This window comes from Gouania willdenowi, chromosome 16, assembly GCF_900634775.1.
Source record: "Gouania willdenowi chromosome 16, fGouWil2.1, whole genome shotgun sequence".
In the NCBI taxonomy this organism is placed as follows: Eukaryota; Metazoa; Chordata; class Actinopteri; order Blenniiformes; family Gobiesocidae; genus Gouania; species Gouania willdenowi.
In genome coordinates, this window is record NC_041059.1 from 242,065 (window position 1) to 265,606 (window position 23,542).

Sequence of the window (23,542 nt, forward strand, 5' to 3'; positions counted from 1 at the left end):
TTAATTTATTTCTAAATTATGGTGGAAAATATGTATTTGGTCAATAACAAAAGTTCATCAATAATTGACATAATAATTTCTTTCAGTGTTTGAGTTTTAGGTCTTAGTTTTATCATTTTCAGTTTAAGCCAATAACTTTCATTTCAGTTCATCCCTATATATCTGATATATACATATATATATATATATATATACAGTATATGTATATATATAATTAATGATAACTATGTCTGTCCTGGCTTGAATCTTTAAGTGTACTGTGCCCCCCACACACACCTGTATGTTGTGTGGGGGGCATTTGCAACTTTGTTGTACTTTGTACAATGACAATGAAATGATTCTGATGTGTGTATATATAAATATATACATGTTTGTAGTTCACCTAGCGTACAGCAGGGGGCGTGGCGTGATGAGTCCTACTGATAGTTTATTTTATTCAGCGAGAACTTAGAGAGCACCTCCTGCAGCCTGTGGTGCTCCTCCTCTACCACCTGGAACACACACACACACACACACACACACACACACACACACACACACACACAAACACACACGAACACACACACACACACACACACACACACACACACACACACACACACACACACACACACACACACACACACACACACACAGTCTTTAGTTCCATCGCAGAGCTGTGGTGATTAATGTAATGTAATGTAATGTATTGTAACATAGTGTATTGTATTGTAATGTAACGTTATGTAATGTAACGTAATGTAACAATGTATTGTATTGTAATGTAATGTAACGTATTGTATTGTAATGTAATGTAATGTGACATAATGTAATGTAATGTAACATAACGTATTGTATTGTAACGTATTGTAATGTAACATAATGTAACGTAATGTAATGTAATGTAACATAATGTAATGTAATGTAATGTAACGTAATGTAACGTAACGTAACGTAACGTAACGTAACGTAATGTAATGTAATGTAATGTGATGTAATGTAACGTAATTTAACGTAACGTAATGTAATGTAATGTGATGTAATGTAACGTAATTTAACGTAATGTAATGTAATGTTCTCTACTAACCTGTAATCTCCTGATGTTGTGTTCCAGACTCCTCAGCCTCCTCAGAACCTCCTCCATCCTCTCCTGGGACAGAACCAGAGGAGCACTGATGATTCTGTCCTCTGGATCACAATTATTGATCTGATCAGATTCTCCATCTGTGGTTTCATCTGAGGACACATTATGTTTATTAATACACATTTATTATACAAGTAGCATCTGTATCTACAGTCAATCATTCCATGTCATTTCAGGTCTGTGTGTGTGTGTGTGTGTGTGTGTGTGTGTGTGTGTGTGTGTGTGTGGTATTGAACGTGCTACTTCCGGTTCTAGGTTCATGAAGTCACTGTGTCGCAGTTTGTTTGGGTAAAGAAAAAAAAGGTCAATATTAAAAATGTTTTTGTACTGCTAAATGTTAATATTTAAGTTAATGTCATGTTTAATTTAAAAACTCCACTTCCTCCTGTACCATGCTATAGTTAGCGTCTCAAACATAGAGCTCTCTGAATAGATCATTTGAAACCATCAGCCACTGGTGAGTCTTTTACAGACACGTTTCCCACTGTATAAACCATATAACTGTCTGTGTAATTGTTCACTAACGCACTGTTTCTCTAGAGTCAGTATTAAACTCAACCCGTTCAATAATCCATCTGGTAAACTGTAGATTCTCTGTGGTGCCGTACATGGAAGTTAAACTCTGACCACTCAGTTCAAAGGTAAAAAATGTTTTTTAAAAAAAGAGCTGAATTGTAGATAATACTTTAATTTACTTATTCACTCATGTAGTTTGGAGCTTTAGGTTTTGTTTTGCACAGTTTTGTTGTTTTTCTGATTGGTGCTACAATGGCTATGGAGTTTGGTTATCAGCGTCTCAAACATTTCATGGAACACGAACACGCACACAGTATTTATTTATACAAAAAATACACAAAATGACAACTTAATGACTCCAAAAAACATAGATTACAGAAAAATACAACAAAAATATGAAAATGGCTCAAAATACACAAAACTAAATATTTACACAAAAAATACACAAAATGACTCCAGAATCACTACAATGGCAACAAAAAACAATAACTACGTATACAAAAAATGCACAAAAACACAACAGAAAGATACAAAAATACACATAACTCCAAAAAACATACATTCCAAAAAAATACACCAAACAAAAAAAATAAAAAGTGAGTAAAACAAAAAACAACAAACACATTTATCATGTTCATGTCCCATAGAATTAAACCAGAGAAATCATTTTGCACCCCCAAATAAACCCTTTATAACACTACAGAGTACAGAGTATGTACACCTCTATGTACATCCAACCTTCACACACATACTCATAATTAACTCTACTTATGCTCCCACATAAACACATACACTGTACTAGTGTTGAATAATCAATGAAGAATTGGTAAAAACATTAGTATTTTCTGTGACTACAGTGTGGGGGTCATCACTAGCTGAAATGTCATAGAATGTTCCAGGTATTGTAGACATGTATCTCACCTGAGGTCTGAAGGGTTTCTACTTCCTGTCTCTGAACATCTGTGTTCTCTTCCTCTTCCTCTTCCTCAGGGTGAGAATCCTCAGAAAAACTGATGCTTCTGACCAACAGACGTTTTAATGACATCACTGACAGACAGAGGAGGAGGAGCTTGGTTACAGAGCTGAGTTTAAGTCATGAACAGATCTACATGTAACATTCTCTCACCTTCATCCAAAACGCTGCTAGCCACCCTCTCACTGTCACTACTGGAGTGTCCAAACACATCAAACCCCTCCCCCGACAGGAAGTCAATCAGACTGTGTTGGGGGTCCGTGGACTTCTCCTCCATCAGACTGTCTTTGTCATGATCTAAGAATCATCGAGGCGTTACACTGCATTCTCACCAGGGTTAGGTCAATTACATCTTCAATTATCCATTTTCAATTACAACTCAATTATGATTACCGTGACCTGCATTTTTTTCCAATTACAATTCTTATTTTTTCCCTAAAAGTCAATTACAATTACATTCCCAAATATTAAAGTTCAAATACATTAATCACAATTACTGATCATTTAATAAAAATAAACTTCTTGTGTTAGCATCTCTAATGCTAACGGGTCAGTTTGACCCATGTCTATAATCAGCTGTAAAATACACTAATAAATATGATCTATCATCTAATTAGTTTATTATCTATTGGTTACCTTGTTAGGATTCATAATCAATGAATATATTAGACATTTTTTGGTTCTTTACTCAGACGTTAAATTTAAGAGTAGATGTAGCATGTGACGTGTCAGCTGACAGGACTAAACAAACACCGAGCACATGCGGGTAACACGTGAACTTCTGAGTAAAGGACCAAAAAATGTCTATAGTAATAAGACAAGATGAACATTTGTGAGCTATTCTAATGATAATATTGCTATTAATATTTATGGTGTGGGCATCTGAGCCATCAGTGTAGGTTTATTATTATTATTTAATGATAAATTATCTTTAAGAGAACAGACTAAACTAAATATAAAACCTAATTTATTAATTATTGGTTCCCCAGTTTTTGTTTAATTACATTGTAATTGACAGTTTTTATAGGATTCTAATGCCAGTTACAATTACAAAGTCAGTTATCTGAACTCAATTACAATTAAATTTCAATTACAACAGCAACACAATTTTTAAAAATTTAGATTACAATCATAATTATGTCAAAATTGTTATTAATTACGCAATTTTAGTTGACCCCCACCCTGGTTCTCACCACTGCTGCTCTTCACACTCCCGTTCTCAGAGGGGCTCAGGGGGACGCTCAGTCTGATGGAAATAACACATCAAATATTGAAGAGAATTCTGGTGTTTGTGGAGAAAAGTGATCAAAGTCAGTAAAACGTGACGTACGATGGACTTAAGGGGAACCCTCCCCCTCCCCCTCCCCCAGGAGGAAGACTCAGCCTCATAGGAGCTCCACTCTTCTTCAGATCATCTACTGCTGACTTTATCACCTCAGTCCACCTGGAACACACACACACACACGCACGCACACGCACACGCACACACACACACACACACACACACACGCACGGTGCTATGTACTTTGTTATGTTAACACTTTTACTTTTATTGTAAAGGTTTTATGCCTTTACTGTAAACTTCTATATCTCTGTCAATATTTAACTCAGAAACACTTTTAGCACTAAAATGTAGCCACTGTCTGATCTACAATTATAAGTCCTTTGTAGAGGCATAATTGTTCTGCTCCTTATTGACAATGATAATATCTCATTTGTAAAATGTTATCTCTCTTACGTTGAATGTAATCTAAGGTTTTGTGAAATATTGGCTGCTGATTGGTTCTGCTACAGTGTGAAAGTGTTGCTCTTTTACTTTTAGAAAAACTGCTGTTAAAGCTTTAATTCTGCAGCTACAGCTTAAAATATTTCTTTTTTATAATTATACTTTTAGTGGGAATGCTTAGCATTTATCTCTCCCCCTGCACAATGCCTTTAGTCTAAATAACTGTTTATTAAATTATTAAACGTTACGCTGTTCCTTCCCTGTGAGCTTTTGGTGATGTGTATAGAAACTAGTTTTTATTGACAATAAACACATACAGTCAAAGAAGTTGGAAATCCTTTGTCACATTAATTTTTTGCATTCCCACTTGCAATTCAAATTGGTCCATTATTATTTCTATTTATTTATTATTCTGATCTAATAAACAGTATTTCACTTAATTATGCACGTTTCTCTTCCTTTGTGTAGTGTTTATTCTTTTTATTTGTAATATTCCTTGAGCCTCTGGAACAAAAGTCATTTCCCTCTGGGATAAATAAAGCACTTCTGATTCTGATCATATTTTTAAGACATTTAGGACAGAAAACGTTATCCTCAGGATGTGACTTTGCTCATTGTCAATATTAACATAGTAAATAAAACCACGTTTTAAGGAATCATAAAAAAAGAGATCATTGTTGACCATAATCACTGATAAACCTCAACATAAGGAAATCTATAGGTATTCTGGGTATGTATGATGACTATTATAGTTTGATTTTCCAAAACCTTTTCTATTGTAATACGGTTTGTGGTTCACCTGTATACATAACCTAGTTATTTCTAAGATAGAAATAATAATAAGATAGATTGTCTTCATCTGATTAGAAAATACAACATTTTGTCCATTTTCAATGTTAACATTTACAGAAATAATTTATTCATGTTTAGCTATGTGCACTTATCCACTGAGTTACCAAATATATTCTGTAATTTCTTTAAATTCTTCCATTTCACAATTTTTCAACAAGGCATTTTTATCTGTATAACTTTAATTAACCAACGGACCATCACTTTGGAACCAATTACCTCAGACTCTGAAATCTATATCCATAATCATAACTCTTTTAAAAATAATTTGCAGATGTTCATTTTCTTAAAAGTTACATTTTTTGTATGAATCTGTTGCTTTGTATATTGTACAGTATATATGTAAATATTGTACAGTATACATGTAAATATTGTACAGTATACATGTAAATATTGTACAGTATATATGTAAATATTGTACAGTATACATGTAAATGTCTTACTTGTAGTTAGAATTGGTGGCTTTATAAAACCCTGTGGTGTTCTTAACCTCTACCAGCTCAGTTATGTTATTAATGTTTGATGGATTTTTGAAATATGTTCAATGTTCAAACAAACAAATAAATAAATCACTCACGTTCTCATTTCTCCCACAGACTGAGCTACCAGCTCATAGATCTGAGCTCCACTGTCCCAGGTGAAGATCACGTACAGCGCCTTACGATCTGTGTGAGGAGCAGAACCCACGGTTAGCCATGCTAACAGATGCTAACAGACAGTAACAATGCTAACAGATGCTAATAGATGCTAATAGACACTAAAGATGCTAACAGAAGCTAACAGATGGTAACAGACACTAACAATGCTAACAGATGCTAATAGACACTGACTCTAACAGACACTAATAATGCTAACAGATGCTAATAGACACTAAGGATGCTAACAGATGCTAACAGACGCTAATAGACACTAAAGATGCTAACAGAAGCTAACAGATGGTAACAGACACTGACTCTAACAGACACTAATAATGCTAACAGATGCTAATAGACACTAAGGATGCTAACAGATGCTAACAGACGCTAATAGACACTAAAGATGCTAACAGAAGCTAACAGATGGTAACAGACACTAACAATGCTAACAGATGCTAATAGACACTGACTCTAACAGACACTAATAATGCTAACAGATGCTAATAGACACTAAGGATGCTAACATAAGCTAACAGATGCTAATAGATGCTAACAGATTCCAATCAGCTTTATCACACTCTGGTTCAGTTCTTCCGCAGTAGGTCAGAGGTCAGAGGGATAAACTGTCCATGGTGTAAGAAACCAGTCTGACACAGATTTACATTATTTTACTCGTTGAAGCGTTGATTCCTTGAAAGATTTTTTGTTTAAACGTGGTATTTATCTCTGACGCAGGAAGACCGAGTTAGCTGCCAAAGCTAATGCTGCTAAAGCTAATACTGCTAAAGCTAATACTGCTAAAGCTAATGCTGCTAAAGCTAATGCTGCACATGAGCTGAAAATTCATTTTTTTCCTGACTTTTCAAACTGATAGATTTATTCCAGTTCACTAACCAGTCCATCTGGTGCACTTCCTTCAACTTTGTAAATTAAAATAATATGTTAATAAAATAATTATGGATCAGTGAATGGTGAACCTCGTAAATTTACCTTTTCAAAGTGAGAACTCGTACTGTGCTTTTCACACTCAGACATCTCTCTTTACCATCAATAATAAATATATTTTATTTATAAGTGCTTTTCAAAAACTCTAAAATACTGTACAGTTGTTAAAACAATTACACAAGTCAGAAAAAAGTAAATATACATAACAATCAAAAGTTAAAAAAGTTTGTAGAAGGAGTGGAAACAGAGGAGGTGTGTCACTTTAATACAGCTTCTCTCATTGGTTAATAAAAGTGCTCAGATACGTGCATCATTCCTGGGTAGGGTCCGAATCTGTGTTTTATTCACCAGGGGTGGAGTGAGGGGGGGCTGCCCTCTCTGAGCTGCTCACATCAGTTTTTAAAAGTGCTCAGATTGGCCTGGACACTTCTTTGAGTCTGAATATGTGTAATATTAATAAAATAAACACTATTAAAACACTAACGATCTCTGGAATAACATTATAAACGCTGTTAGGTTGGAAATATCAACAGAGTGGACAAGCTTGTTTACATTCCTCTGACTTTTGACCCCGCCCCTCCTTCCCCCAGGTCATGCATGTGCAGTTCCAGAGTGTGAAAAGGCTTATAGATGCTAACAGATGCTAACTGATGCTAACTGCTCACCTGTGGCCACCTCCCTGAGGAAGACTGAGTCCAGTTTAATGATGGGGCTCAGCATCTGTTTCCCCTCCTGAACAGCGATGGTACTTTTACTCTGACACTTTAGAACCATCTTATCGTCCTGTTTCTGGAGGAGAACCAGTAAATCCACCAGCAGCACACACTGCACCTCTGAACACACACACATTAGAGATCAAAGAGCAGCTTTTATTAAACCAACTCATACAACAATTTCATAAAAACTAAAGTAAACCAACACTAAGTTATTGAAATCCTAAAGGTTTGTTCACCTCAATATGTGTAGGAGATACAGGCAACTGGTGGCCCGGGGGCCACATGCTGCCCACAGGCTAACGTTGTGGGGCTCAAAAGTAAACGCACAAAATGACACCTAGAATATACAGAATGACTCCAAAAACATACCAGATGAGAAGAAAAATACATAAACTGACAGAAAAATACACAAAATGACAACAAAAACAATAAGACAGTCATCAACCTCCCCCACCAGACTGGCTGTCATCATAACTCACAACCTTTTCTTAAACGTCCTAAATGTAAGAACTGCAAAATATACATCAAATATTATCACATCAGAATATAAAATGACTAACTATCTAAAAGCTGTCCCCTTTGAAGATACCAAAAAGAAACAAGTGCAATAACTCAAAGTGCAAAATAATTGCGCACTTCTCATTTTTGAACTCCATCATGGTATTGATCCTCTGTAGCCACACACTAAATATGGTTATCCTATCTTTAAACAGGTTTAGAGAAAAGCTGTCCACTTTAACTCAGACGGAGCTCAAACCTATATCCCCTCTTTTCCAGATAATAATCAAATTGACTCCAAAAACATACCTGATGAGAACAAAAATACACAAAAACACAACAAAAGCACAAAAAATGACTTGGAAATACACAAAATGAAAAATAATATACAAAAGAATAACAAAAATACACAAAATGAGATAAAAAAAAATACATGAAAGAAAACCAAATAAATCAAAATGGTATGTTAGGCTTTTTTTCATCAAACAGTAGTTTTCTTTCTAACATTGTAGATGTAGATCATTTAGTGACAAACACTGAGAGGTGGATCTACATTAAAACATCTACTGTAGTAAAGTTCACTGAATATAAACCTGTAGATAATATAAAGGAGGAGATGATCATTTAAATTAATACACTTTTAAGGCTCAACATGAACTTTACATTGTTTTGAAGTGATCAGCCCTCTCAGTGAAGATGCCCCGCCTCCACAGACACATATTATTCCCCAGTCGTTACGTCACTGAAGCAATGAAGTGATGAAGCGACCAAAAATCACGACTAATCATGGGTGAAGTGGCGTTCAGTGTGAACACCTTTAGAACAGGTTCATATTCCTCTATTAACACCTGATTATTTCACCATCAGGGTGAATAAATCACTAGTTTCCTGGTGGTTGCCATGGTAGTTTGTGTTATCTTTGATCCATTGATGATGGCTGTTTAACATGCTCGTACACGTCAGTAACCCAAGGTTTACATACTCAGGGTTGATTGACCCACTTCATACCCCCCCAGTTTACATCCCCCCAGAGTTTGTTGAACCTCCTTTATGGAATACTCCCCAGGTGAAAACAAAAATAACAAACAAATATATACAAGAACAACAACAGAGGCACAAAAAATGACTTTAAAATCACAAAATGACAATCTACAAAAACAGCAACACAAATGAGTGTGTGTGTGTGTGTGTGTGTTTCCCACCTATAGCCTTCTCTTTGGTCACTCTCCAGATCAGTGGACCTTCAAAAAGCATCTTTTTCTGAGTCAAATCAATGTTCTGACCAAAAACACAGAAAACATGAGGAACATGTTCCACATTTAAAATTGAGTCTTTGAACAAAGTCAAACATGAGATGAGAACTCATCACCTTATACTCGTTATAGAGCTCGTTACTGGGTTTGAGGCCTGATGTGTCCAGTCTACGCTGGTAGTCCTTCAGGATCTGATGGAAACCATGGAAACAAAGTTCATCATTAATGAACAGGTCACAGCTACACACAGTGATGCACTACATTATCAACACATTATCAATATCAGCTGATATTGGTTTTAAATGTAATTATTGACCATTCCACAATATAACAAAAATGGTGTGTTTTTATTTTTTACTTTGTCTGCACATGATGTCACTACATGAAGTGTAATCTTTTATAGACAGTAACGTATGTTTTGTTATTGCAATTAAATAAATGAATTTATTTTATTGCATAATTGTGACCATCACCAGCCTCCATAAGGAAGTGTAATAAATACTTTATTATAGTGTTACACCTGGGTGGGGTGGGGGGGGGGGGACTCAAGGTAATAAATGTAAAGGTTAGAGAAGAGTTGGTTGTTGTAAAGTGAGATGTGTAGTTGTAGTTGTGTATATTGTGTATATTGTGTTGTGTAATCAGTGACCAGTGTGTAGCTTAGGTCTAATGGTGGTGGGTGTGGTCAGAGGGAAGGAGTGAGAGATAAAACCTAAAACTGGTATTTAGGATCAACGTGTCTAAAGTTAAGCCCAGTTTTATCTACAGTCTAAGACATGTCAGTGTATCATAGACCAGTGTATGTGTAAGAACCACTACTGTAAACTGGACCTGATGATGTAGCCAGGCTAGCAGAGAGAGGGGGGGCCAGACAACCCCCCCACGACCAAGCAGCCCTCCTGACGCCCCTAAGACACCAAGCCGAGAGGCAGCCACCGCCCCCCCACACACACACACACACCCAAGAAAGCACCAAGGAGCCGAGGACCAGCGCAAAAATGGTGTTTTTACCACTTAAATAGAAAATATAAGAAGGTAGTAACTGTTTTAAAGTGATGCAGCACAGTTTTTACAAATGTGAGCTAAAACCTTCTAAATGTCCTTATTAGTAGATCTATGTCTAATAAAACACATTATTATGAATCTGTTTGATTTCCTTTTAAAAATGAGATAAACATTTTAGAGCCTGTGTTCCTCCATCTTTAAATCATGTGATTGATGATGTCACACGACCTGTAAACATCTCATTGTTTTCTGTGTGAAACATTCATCCTGATTATACACCATTTAAAAATCTACTAATAAAGATATATTTATTAAAACAGTGGAGGATATTTTAATAAGGATCCAGTGAGCAGTGAACCCTCTGTTCCACTGTTCTGTTCTCACCAGAAGGTTCTCCATCACTTTCACCTCCTCGTTGACGTGGTTGAGGATCTTCCTGCAGCACTCAGCGCTCTGCTGGATCTTCTCCTTCTCCTCACGGTCCTCTGAGCACACACACACACACACACACACACTCATCTAACACTGATACTGCATGTTATTAACATTAATGATAACCCAGTGTAACCTGTGTTCTTAGCGATGTTCTCCAGCAGTAGAGGATATTTAGTGAGTCTCAGCATCTCCACAGGAATGATGTCTTTGAGCTGCAGCCGGCGACACTGGGGCTTACTCTCTGCCTCCTAATAATAATAATTAATAATTCATTAGTTAGCAACTAATTACAAGTACAATTTAAAAAGTCTGTTGCTGTTGTAACCATAATTTAATTGTAATTGAGTTCAGATAATTGACTTGTAATTGAAATTCTATAAAAATTGTTAATTTCAATGTAATTAAACTCAAACCTGGTGAACCATGTTACAGTTCTATGTCTGACACATACGTAGTCATTGAGTGACATTCACGTCTATAGATGTGAACTGTGTTTTTTGGCTGGGGTTGCTAGGAGACAGTGTGATGAAGCTCTCTGGTGAATATCTAACTTGTTCCATGATGTAGTGACCAACTGTGACCTGTAGGTGGCAGCAGAGCACCTTTGGATGAGAGATCACCCATGATGAGCAGAGCTCAGAGGGAGAGGAAATGAGTTTATGAGACAGAAAATGGTTCTACAGAGTTGATGATGAAGTTCTCACCCTCTCACAGCAGCTCACACTCAACCACAGCATGTGTGGAACTAAGTGGACTATTGAAAGTGTGGTGATGGTGAGAGAAAACCATCAAAAAACGGGTCAAACGGTGAGAATCAGCATGTCTGACTCCAGAACACATTAACTCCATTGGGAAAGAAGTCCTAATACTCTCGAGCGAGGAGTTTTTGCCAGGATGCATCTTTGACAGCATTTGACATTGTTTTACATCAGACTCCATCTTGGGCCAAAAGAATCTTTGTCTCAACAGATGTAAAGTCCTTGCTTGCCCTTGATGCCCGGCGATGTAATGCATACCATGCTTTGAGACAGAACAAACTGATGACTCTTCTGTTCACTAAGGGGATCTTTTGTGACATGGTAGAGGACACCATCTTGGATCTTGAGCCTGTCCCACTGCTTTATTAACATCAAAGCACCCTTTCCCACCTGGAAGGTCGCCTCTTTCGAAAAACAAACGGCACAATCTTTGAGATGGTGGCTCCTTAACTCGTTGACACTGGACCTTTAGGTGGAAGGTGTCTTGGATGCCATCATACTTAACATCTTCAGCCTCATCCAGGAGGTGGCTGTACTGCTCTGTGATGACCCAATGACTGATTGTTGTTGATCAGGTATGTGTTTCAGGTCAAATGTGTAAGAGGCAAACTTAGACACCCATTGCTGCTTGCAAGTGTCAAGCTTGGGCTTCGTCATGAAATAGGTGAGAGGGTTGTTATCTGTCCATACTGTAAACGAATGCTCTCTTAAACAATGGCTACATTTCACACACACATTCCATTTCAAGGCCACAAACTCTAGCCTGTGAGCTGGTATCTCTTCTGAGAACTGCTTAAAGTCTTACTAGCAAATGCAATGAGGTGTTTATCTTCTCTAGCTGGTCTTTGAGATAATACAGCGCTGAGCACATCAAGCCAAGCATCAATAGACAGAATCAGAGACAGTGAGAAATCTGGGTGTGTGAAAACGACACAGTTTAAAAGACAATCTTTAAGGTTTGACAAAGCTGCATCACATTCACTCGTCTAATCCAAAGATTTAAGCTTCCTGTATGAACAACAGTTGCATTTGTCTTCGTTTTTCCTTTCCTTTTTGGTCCTGCGATGAGAGCACAGAGTGGAAAAGCAACTCGGTATGAAGTGTTGGTAGTAGAATACCATTCCAAGGAAAGACTTGATCCTCTTCACCATCATTTTCCATCAGGTCTGCCTTTGACATCTTTGTTATGACCTCAATTTTTAGCTCAGTTTGAGATTGTGGAGGCAAAGCCCGGATGTGGATCCGGATCTGGCTTTGCCACGCTGTATGCTACAGGTTCTCTGCGTTGTGTAATGAAGAAGAAAACCAAGGACTTTCTTGCCAACTGGAACAAGTTTATTTTCACTCTTGTTCAAAATAAAATACATTCAGTTCAGCAACTTCATAGATGGGCTCCTACATGCACACCTCCCCTTCAGTGTGGTCTCACCCCCAATTTCCACTGGATGTGGCTCCGCTGAGTTACGTCACCGCTGCGTTACGTCACCGCTGAGTTACGTCACCGCTGCGTTACGTCACCGCTGAGTTACGTCACCGCTGAGTTACGTCACCGCTGCGTTACGTCACCGCTGCGTTACGTCACCGCTGCGTTACGTCACCGCTGAGTTATGTCACCGCTGAGTTACGTCACCGCTGAGTTACGTCACCGCTGAGTTATGTCACCGCTGCGTTACGTCACCGCTGAGTTACGTCACCGCTGCTTCACCAGAGCTGATAGGTTTCTACTTTAGTTTATGTGTTAATTTCCGCTGTGGTGTGTCTGCTCCGTCACAGATGTGGTAGTCTGTACCCTCCACCAGATTTACACAGGACTTCTATTTCTGACACACCAATCAGCACAGAGCAAATTAAGCTAAACAAGAAATTATGCACGTACTCTGCAATACAATATTGGGTTACTTTTCAAAATAAAACACTTCAGATTATATTTCAAGTAACTACATCACCAAAACGTCATATTGTGTAAAAATAAATTCACATCCACTATATTGATTCCTCTCATACTGTAACTCACTGTAAACTGCAGCAACTTTAATTTAGTTCATGTTTTACTGGTTTTACAGTTTTATTTCTTCTCTGTTGATAAAAAATGTGTCTAAGACAAATCCAGAGTCCAACCTTCTTGTTCTCCTTCGTTAGGAACACTGACCTGTTTATCTGTTTATTGTTGTGTTTATTACACAAACCTTAACTGAGTTCTCACGTGATTATATAAATATCGTGAGAACTGCTCTGTCTCGTCACGTCACAGTCGTCCAACCGGAGCGCACCGCGGCGCACTCTAAATGCAACCGGTGGGGATTACTGGACGGTGAACCGCGGTGAAAAACCGGATCGGTGCCGTGGAGCAGCGGTGACGTATCCAGTGGAAACGCCCAGTCAGACTGAGGAGAGTGACATTCAATTTTAAATAACAAAAACTAAAATAATAAATTACATTTCATCTTATAACACAGCTGTAATATTTATAACACAGCAATAATCAGAATAAACATACAACAAAGCAAGGGCTCGCATACCTTTTCAAAATAAAATACATTCAGTACAGTAACTTCATAGATAGGCTCCTACATGCACATCTATAAAGCCGAAAATAAAATACAATGGGCCACATGAGAAGCCACTCAGATGCTCTAGCTAAAAGTTAGCCTAATTAGCATTTACAAACAAAGTGCTGTATGTCAAATGTTCAAACTAAACAGTTAACATGTTATTAAAAGGTTTATGAGCTTCACAAAGTATAGTTTTAACTGTCATTTAACGTTCTTTACCGTATTTTAACTCGTTATGAACTGAACACAATTAAACACTCACCTCTCCTTCAGTGGCGCAAAACAGGATGTGACATCATCACAACAGACCGCAAAAATAAATAGTTCTCAAATAAAACGCAAAACCGAAATATACAATAAAACATGTTCATACCTAGAAAACATGTAAATATAAATAAAAGGATGGATTTTCGGTGAATTATAAATCACTTCTACAAAGTATTTTAACACACCTGTTACGTGTGTGTGTGTGTATGTGTGTGTGTGTGTGTATGTGTGTGTGAGTGTGTATGTGTGTGTGTGTGTGTGTGTGTGTGTATGTATGTGTGTGTGTGTGTGTGTGTGTGTATGTGTGTGTGTGTGTGTGTGTATGTGTGTGTGTGTGTGTATGTGTGTGTGTATGTGTGTGTGAGTGTGTATGTGTGTGTGAGTGTGTATGTGTGTGTGTGTGTGTGTGTGTGTGTGTGTGTGTGTGTGAGTGTGTATGTGTGTGTGTGTGTGTGTGTGTGTGTGTGTGTGTATGTATGTGTGTGTGTGTGTGTGTGTATGTGTGTGTGTGTGTATGTGTGTGTGTATGTGTGTGTGAGTGTGTATGTGTGTGTGAGTGTGTATGTGTGTGTGTGTGTGTGTGTGTGTGTGTGTGTGTGTATGTATGTGTGTGTGTGTGTCGTACCAGTATAAAGGAGTTAAATCGTGGCTCTTTCTTCTGTCGACTCTTGATCTGATCCAGAGCCCAGGACTGATGACTGCAGAACCGAGCTGTGAGCTTCTGGAACCACTCGCCTTCTGTTCCTCCAAACTGGCCCACACGCACACGCACGCGCACACGCGCACACGCACGCACACACACACACACACACACACGCACACACACACGCACACACGCACACACACACGCACACACGCACACACACACACACACACACACACACACACACACACACACACACTTTATTGTTTTACCATATTTTAGTTACTATCTAGAAGGGAAACATGTACAGAACTAATATCCAACCGTTATTCATAATAATATATGATCCATCAGACTGACTCATCCAACTATAAACTGTTCAAATGATTAAAAAATATAAATATAAAGCAAGCAAAGCAGAACAACAGTGAAGATGAATATTAAAACAATGCCTAAATGATTTCATAAAAACAAAACAGCAACATAAAGCATCATATATCATTAATAAGAAAGAAGAGAATATTATCTAGAGCAGGGGTTCTCAACTTTGGACCCCATCTGGGAGGTCCCCAGATGCCTTCAAAAAACTCATCATTTTTTTTTAACAATTTGAGCTCATTTTTGCTTATTTTTGCCATTTTTCTGCAACTACACCAAACTAATTTTTATCACTTTTAATGTATTTTTGCTACATTTCTCCCATTTCTGACACTTCTACATCACATTTCAATGTCTTTTCTGCACATTTTTCCACTTTCCAGACATGTTCATCACTTATAAACCATTTCTACTTTTACACCTAATGTCACATATATTGACCCATTATTGTCATTTTTAACCTCTTTTCACCAGATTTCATGATTATTTTTGCCAATTTAACCACATTCACCATTTGTCATGTACATTATTTGCCAGTTTAAACTAATGTTTCTAATATTGACATTTTTTAAATCCCTTTTTACCACTTTTTCTGTCTGTTTTTGCCCACTCTGGGCGACCGTGGCTCAGGTGGTAGTGGGTCGTCTTCTGATCGAGAGGTTGGGGGTTCGATCCCAGTACCTGACTATGTGTCGAAGTGTCCTTGGGCAAGACACTGAACCCTAAGTTGCTCCCAGTGGTCGACTAGTGCCTTGCATGTCAGTCCTGTCCCACTGGTGAATGAGCTGATATGTAAAGCACTTTGAGACTGTTTCAGTGGTGATAAAACACTATATAAATCATGTCTATTTACCATTGTAATGCCCGTTATTATATATATTACAATTTGCAACTTTAAAACATTTTCTGTGGTTTTTAAAATCCCATTTCACCACCTTTTCTACCATTTTGGTCACTTTGAACTAATTTTATTTGTGATTAAAACAAGTATTTCTATCTTTAGATTCAGATTTGTTTTATTGTCATTGTAACAAGTACAATGAAAAGTAAGGTGCAGGCCATTCAGTGCAAAAAAGACAACAACATATATAAGGAAAACTTTTTTATGATTGTTACGGCTGGTGCCTCGTGGCCTCTCAGCCCTTCCTCTTCTCTACTAACACACCTGACTCACATCAGTCATCAGGTGGAGAGGGAGGAGGAGCTTATAAAGGGCTGAGAGGAACAGAAAGTGGGAGGCACAACAACTGACCATCAGCAGACATGTGGGGAGAGTTCTTCTGATCCCACTGGAGATCATTGTAAGTTTGTTATTTTAGTTTGGACTGGAGGTTTCTGGTAGTCCTGTTTTCATGTTCCTGTAGTTTAGTGTTTAGTATGTTTAGTAGTTTAGAGGGTGGAGGCTACTTTTGTTCAGTTTGGCCAGGGTCTCCAGTCCCTTTTAGTTTGTTCTGTTGGTACTTTTATAATTTTGTTAATAAATACTTTTGATAAGCTTTGATTTCTGTTTGGTGTCCTACTTATGTTGCGGCCCCTCAAGCCTTGACATCACATCCTAGAGGGGGTGTAACAACAACACAATACGTGGAAATAAAATTAAATAAGCACAGTCTAAAACACAAAGTTGAAAAAAGGTAAGTACATGAGGTGCAGAGAAGCTGTATGTATATATATATATATATATATACCTACTGTATATACACAATACAGAGATAGAATCACTTTTATCAGACACACATTATTTAAGGCTCTTACAGCAGTTGGAAAAAAGCTGTTTTTCAGTCTATTTGTCCTGGTTTTAATGGCTCTGTAGTTAAACAGGAAGTAACCCAGGTGGGAGGAGCTCTTCAGGATAGAGTTGACTCTCCTTAGACAGTGATGACTATATACAGTATAAATATTTAAGATGACTATAATAATAGTAAACTTCCTGGATAACAGTGGATATTATTCAGATGAACAAATAAATGATTCATAAAACAATGGATTACACATTATAGATATATATTATAAAGATGATGACTCACTCTGTTTAATACTGTCGTGCTGACAGATTTCACCACAAAGTTATCGTCTACGCGAAGTTTCTTCAGGTTTTCACAGAAGTTACCTGAGATTTAAAGGCAGGAGGTGTTTAATGCACATTTTTTCATCATTGTGTCTCACACACACACACACGCACACACACACACACACACACACACACACACACACACACACACACACACACACACACACACACACACACACACACACTCACTCACAGTGCATCTCTATGATCTCGTCCAGACTAGGGAAGATGGTGGCCAGCTCAGTGGACGTCAGCAGCTCTTCTCTCTCCAGAGGTTTAGAGAAAATGGTCTGAAGCACAGTGAGCATCCTGACATGGGCGTGTTCAGTGGTGTATAACTCTGGGGGGGGGAGGGGGGGTGATATAAAGCAGTGGTTCTCAAACTTTGTTGTCTCTAGTTCTACTTTCTCTAACGTTTGAATCCAAGACCCTGTTTGTCCGACTACTTTATTCTGTAACAAAAACCTCTATAGATCATAATAACACACATTAGAAATAATCTTATTTTGTAAATAAGTGAATGAAACAGTATTTAGTGTCTCCTGAATAGATTTATAGTTTTATTTATTTCTATACTTTTTCTTGTTCTACTGAAGACTGATTAAATCATCATTTTGTGTGTTATTATTTAAATTTTAGTTATTTTTGTATATCTTGATCTTATGTGTTTTTCTCATTTCATGTGTCTTTGTTGTCGTTTTGTGTGTTGTTTGGATTATTTAATGTGATTGTCATTATACATTATAAAACTATGTATTTTTCATGCTTTCATTTGTTTCTACACTCTAGCTCTTTTTAGAGTACCCCCTGTAGTGCCGTCGCGTACCCCTAGGGGTACACGTACTGATATAGTGGATCATGTCATGGATCCTGGAGACGTTTCCTCACCGTTGATGACCTCCTGTCGTTTGGTTTCCTTCTTGTTGAGACTCTGTAGAACGTCAGGGGGAACCAGCTCCTTCCAGTTGGGGGGGTCCTGCTCCAGCTCCAGGAGACGAGGGTCTGTCTCCTCCAGCTGAGGGGAGGGGCTGGTGGGGGAGGGGCCTGGGCAATCAGGAACAAACACTGGACCCTCAGTGCTGAGGAGAACCAGAGAGGGAATGAGTTTAGGGAACAGATCACTGAACATCTGTAGAATTCAATCAATCAACCAATGAAACAAACAACTAATCAACCAATCATCCAACAAACCAATCAATCAACCATCCAACCAACCAATCAATCAACCATCCAACCAACCAATCAATCAACCATCCAACAAACCAATCAATCAACCATCCAACAAACCAATCAATCAACCATCCAACCAACCAATCAATCAACCATCCAACAAACTAATCAACCAATCATCCAACAAACCAATCAATCAACCATCCAACAAACCAATCAATCAACCATCCAACCAACCGATCGTCACATGCTTAGAAAGAAACAATCTGTAAAAGCAAAAATATAATATATAACTATAATACACAGAGGAATTTAACAGTTATATAAGTAATATTGCAATGTCCTGTTGCACGATATATTGTCCTACCTTTAGTATATAGATATATATATATATATATAAATGTGTATATATATGTGTATAGATGTAGTTGTGGAAAATTATAGAAGACATTTATTCATTCATCATGTCTATCTACTTTCTCTGTAAACGGGACCACAAGGATCAGCTGGTGCTGATATTATGACGTCAACACATTCCTTCTCTCTCACAACCATAAAGTCACATGATGTTAAGTTAGTGAAGTTCATTTGTTATATTTAGTGAGTTTTGAACAGCCCGTCTGTCCCCGCTGTGGCCCCTCCTTAATGAGGGGGGGCATCCCCGTCTTACGGAAGGAGGTGATGCTGATTGGCCAGCGGGGCGGGGGTGGTGCTGGTGGTCGAGGGCGGCTGGAGGTCCACGTCGCTACGGGAACGGGACTGTTTGGAGCGAGAGGATCCGCGGCGCCGAGACGAGTGTCGGTCCACGCGAGCACTCTCACTGCGTCCTACTCTCCTACTGAGGGGGGAGGAGGTTAGGGTAGGAGAGTTTAGGGAGAGACAAGGACAGCATGAGGACGAAAACAGAAAGAAAGATGTAGAGGTGACGGAAAACATGTCAGACGAAGGAAAGAGTCAGAGAAATCACATGGAGTAGGAGAGAAAGTGATTGACAAATATATATATGCATGATACGCATATATATATTTATATATACTCATGTATACATGCAGATGTGGATTATACAATAGAACAGAAGTACGTCAGATGTACACATGGAATTCCTGACATTCCATGTCATAAAATGACTGAAAGAAAGTAGCCATGCATTGATTCTATACAATAAATTATATATATATACAGAGTGATGTCAGAAGCGTAGGCGGTGGGCAGAATGGCCTACTACTCTCTTTGTGACTGCCTTCTACTCTTAAACATGTTCATAAATGATTCCTTACCCCTTTAGCACCAAAACAATATCGGTAATATTCAGTGAATATCTGTAAAAGTCAGGTTTTTCTATTAGCTCTGTTTGCTAGCATAGCATCTCAGCTGCATCACAACCAAACATCGGGTTACCAGCGCCCTCTGCTGGTCCAAACTAATATCTGGCGGCTGCAACTGAAGGAAAACAATCTTTCTCTCTAAACATTTCCCCAATAATATAATAAATCTTAACATTCACAACATTACTGAAATAAATTAAATTAACATTATATTTAAGAAAGAATTAACAAAGAAAACAGTCGCTGGTAAGAATAATTTTCAGACCAAATTTGAAAAAAGTGGAATTTTATGGGTTTTTAATTCTTCTCTATTTAATTGAATAAGTATTTGTTTTAAACATTCATGATCAATATCATCATGAATCATGAAATAAAGTCCTGCATCCAGCGTACCGGGTTACAAAAAACACAAATGTAAGGGTATATGTATATTATGAATATTAAAGTGCATTGATACAACTAAATATATAACCAAACCAACTACAAGCAAATCACACATAAATGATGTAAATCATACAGATGTTCCAGTACCAGACATTATTCTACAGAAGACTACTAACAGACCACGCCCCCATACTACTGCTATACTATAAGTTGGTACATTTTACACTGGAAAGAGGTAAACTGATAATGATGCTCAATTCTTTGTCATTGTTACCATGGATACCAGATTTCAAATTGTAAATGTATCATGTAAACACAAACTAGGTGAAAAAATACATCATGTTAAGAAAAGTGCTACAAAATAGAAGAAAAGCCACAATTACACTAATATAATGGACCAAAAGACACCATTTAGCAGCATTTTGCTAAATTTTGTGGGGAGGGGGCATGCCCCCCACCACCCTAGGTGTCGCGCGTCATTGGCGCACAGCGGTGGCACCTGATCACTACTTTTAGCCTTCTACTGTTTTTTTTTTTTTTAAAGCCTACGACTTTTTTTTCTGGACATCTCTGAAACAATATATATATATTTATGACTTTGAGTCATGCTATGTCATTTTACTAATGTTGAGGACATCTCATGTACTTCAATGGTGATATTTTTCTGATCAATACTTTATAGATATGTATAATATAGTGAGGGGGTGTGTCCTTATTGTCTGTATGTCTGTACCTCCATCACATATAAAGGTAAATATGGTATAGTAATAAGCTCCTCCTACAGTAATAGATCTGCTATACATCCTATCTGGTGGACATGTCAGCTCCTCTAAATAGTCAGTGTGTGTTTGGGTCTGGAACATGTTCAGTAAACTACTTAGCATATGTCTCAGCTCCCTGTAATGTGATCAGCTTAGAGCTATGAACATAGACTGTTCACATCACTAATGATTAGTCACAGATATACATTGGTTCTAGACTCATGAACATATACTTTATTTATTATTTTCATTGGTTCATAACTACATGTAGGAATGTAATAAATAATCTGATCTGTTTTATTATATAATATAAATGTTAATATTTATTGGGTAAAAAATATAAAAACTATTGCATCAGAAAAATAATAATTTTGAAAACAATATTTATGAGCACATCATCTACATTTTCTCTTTTTTTGGATGCTTTGATAAAAAATTGTAAGAATTTCAGAATTTTGTGAGACCAAAGTATGAACCATTTGTAAATGACTCGTTTAGTTTGACTCCAGCAATGGACGCCTTCAGTTAGCAACCAGACCTAGATCTCTGTTCAATAGACTCAATAGACTCCATAGATCTATTCCAAACAGGTTCTAAACACACATTACAACTGGCTCAACGTGAGGTGTGTGTGTGTGTGTGTGTGTGTGCACATGTGATCAGTATGAGGCCTTCTGCGAGACGGTGACTCCCCACCTTGTCTTTCGTCTGCAAACACATGGACACCAGTGTTACACACACTACACACCACAACTACACACACACTGTATATGAAATAATCGATCACACAAAGCCTGGTACACAACATGTAACCGCACACACTGTGCACACAAGCAGCAGGACGACCATGAGAAGCACATGGAACGAGAAGCTAAACATCACTGTTGTTAACGTAATTTCACTATTAAAGCCCATGGTTTTCATATATATATGTATATATATACAGTATATATAGTGTGTTCAGGAAATTATCAAAAAAAAAAATATATATATATATATATGAAAGACAATATATATCTATATATATGAAAAACCCAGACGCCATCTTTGTAGTCATATACAGTATATCGAGGTGAAGACAGGCAGACACTGTGTGATTGTTCTCACATCTCTTCTGGTTCCAACGATTCTGAGTAATTGGGCAACAGTTGTAGACTTTTTAAAGAAGTGCTTTTTATTTTGTACGTTATAAATACCGCTAACGGCAGTCGTCAACACATACGGAAGCTGATCAGAAGAAACAAGGAGCACCAGTAGATTCATTACACCACCTCTGGTTCCACATGTCAATGTTTCACGTAACATCCATTTTTATGTTTTGATTTATTTATGTATTAATAACATTTCAATTCACCAGCAATGTGACTTATGCGTTGCTTCTTTTTATGTCCGGACTGGGAGCAAAAGTCAGCAGATTATCTGGATACTATTTAAACCGTAACACTGTTTGGAAAAGTTGGCAGATATTCACAGATTTCCAGCATCAATAACTCTTTATGGAAACGTCATCGACACATAAATGACACCTGTACCATCAGTGTGAGATGAACAATATTATACAAGATCATTTTAGATCAAACGCAGCAGAATAAAAGTTCATCTGTTGGTTGTTACAGTATGTGTGGTGCTTATTATATACTATATATTAAGCCTTTCATGTACATTTATATCACTACACTTACATATTTATAATCAAACTTTTCTTATATATATTCAAACTTTCATACATATATTTAATTTCCTGAACGGCTTGCCATATTATATATATATTATATATATATATATATAGCACGAGGTGCAGCACTATCTCTAAAAAGTCCCATAACAGCCTCTATCTACAACTTCTGCCCTTTTACTCAAAGACGTGAAACATGAGTTTGAGCTGAAGCTGAAAACGTTTCACACACAGTGTCTTCACCTCTTCTGTCTACAACAATATAAATGACTACAAAGATGGCGTCTGGGTTTTTCATATAAAAAGTCTTCCATATATATATTTAATTTCTTGAATGGCTTGCTGTGTTTATATTATATATATATATATATATATATATATATATATATATACAGTATGTAGTATAAACACAGTGTTTATGGCCTCATAGATCAATAGCATGAACAAAAAAGGTTGAAATCACTGCTTGAAAGTTTGTTTTGGTTGTGTTTTTTGCATTTTATATTACTGGTGTTTTTCTATTTTTATGTTTATTAGTTTTTTTTTATTCTGTTATACTACATATATATATATTTTTTTTATTCTATTTATTCTTTAAGGACTTTACAGGGAACTTGGTGATGTTATTACACTATGTACAAATATGTTCATGCACATAATGACAAATAAAACACAATGAACTCTAAACTCTTTCCTATTGACATTGTTGGAGAAGTTTCTTGTGGTGCATTATGGGATATGGAGTCCATTGAAGTGTTTTTACTGCATTTTTACTGTGATTTCTTGTGTTTCTTCTCCAGATGATGATGGTTTGACTCTATTTTGTTGTAATTTGTTCCCGTTATTTCCTGTGACATCACCTCACTCTACCAAACATTTAATTT

The 23,542-nt window shown here is 37.3% G+C and overlaps 1 protein-coding gene across 7 annotated transcripts in view; it reads right to left on the minus strand.

Annotated features, from left to right (window-relative positions):
* Positions 1-23,542, minus strand: part of arhgef1 (Rho guanine nucleotide exchange factor (GEF) 1) — a 60,204-nt gene that overhangs the window by 1,357 nt on the left and 35,305 nt on the right. For 2 of the 7 annotated variants that reach the window (XM_028469942.1, XM_028469939.1), the window contains 18 exons: positions 21,680-21,691; positions 19,184-19,351; positions 18,232-18,422; positions 17,537-17,683; positions 17,300-17,382; positions 14,877-15,002; positions 10,808-10,922; positions 10,624-10,724; positions 9,351-9,425; positions 9,184-9,259; positions 7,433-7,600; positions 5,765-5,852; positions 3,943-4,056; positions 3,794-3,858; positions 2,766-2,909; positions 2,561-2,686; positions 1,067-1,215; positions 383-491 (listed from right to left, as the gene is read on the minus strand). In XM_028469942.1, coding sequence (XP_028325743.1) covers positions 417-491; positions 1,067-1,215; positions 2,561-2,686; positions 2,766-2,909; positions 3,794-3,858; positions 3,943-4,056; positions 5,765-5,852; positions 7,433-7,600; positions 9,184-9,259; positions 9,351-9,425; positions 10,624-10,724; positions 10,808-10,922; positions 14,877-15,002; positions 17,300-17,382; positions 17,537-17,683; positions 18,232-18,422; positions 19,184-19,351; positions 21,680-21,691 — 2,023 coding nt within the window. In that variant the 3' untranslated portion in view covers positions 383-416. The remainder of the gene's footprint in view (positions 1-382; positions 492-1,066; positions 1,216-2,560; positions 2,687-2,765; positions 2,910-3,793; positions 3,859-3,942; positions 4,057-5,764; positions 5,853-7,432; positions 7,601-9,183; positions 9,260-9,350; positions 9,426-10,623; positions 10,725-10,807; positions 10,923-14,876; positions 15,003-17,299; positions 17,383-17,536; positions 17,684-18,231; positions 18,423-19,183; positions 19,352-21,679; positions 21,692-23,542) is intronic. The other 5 variants (XM_028469940.1, XM_028469941.1, XM_028469943.1 and 2 more) reach the window with 5 other exon arrangements.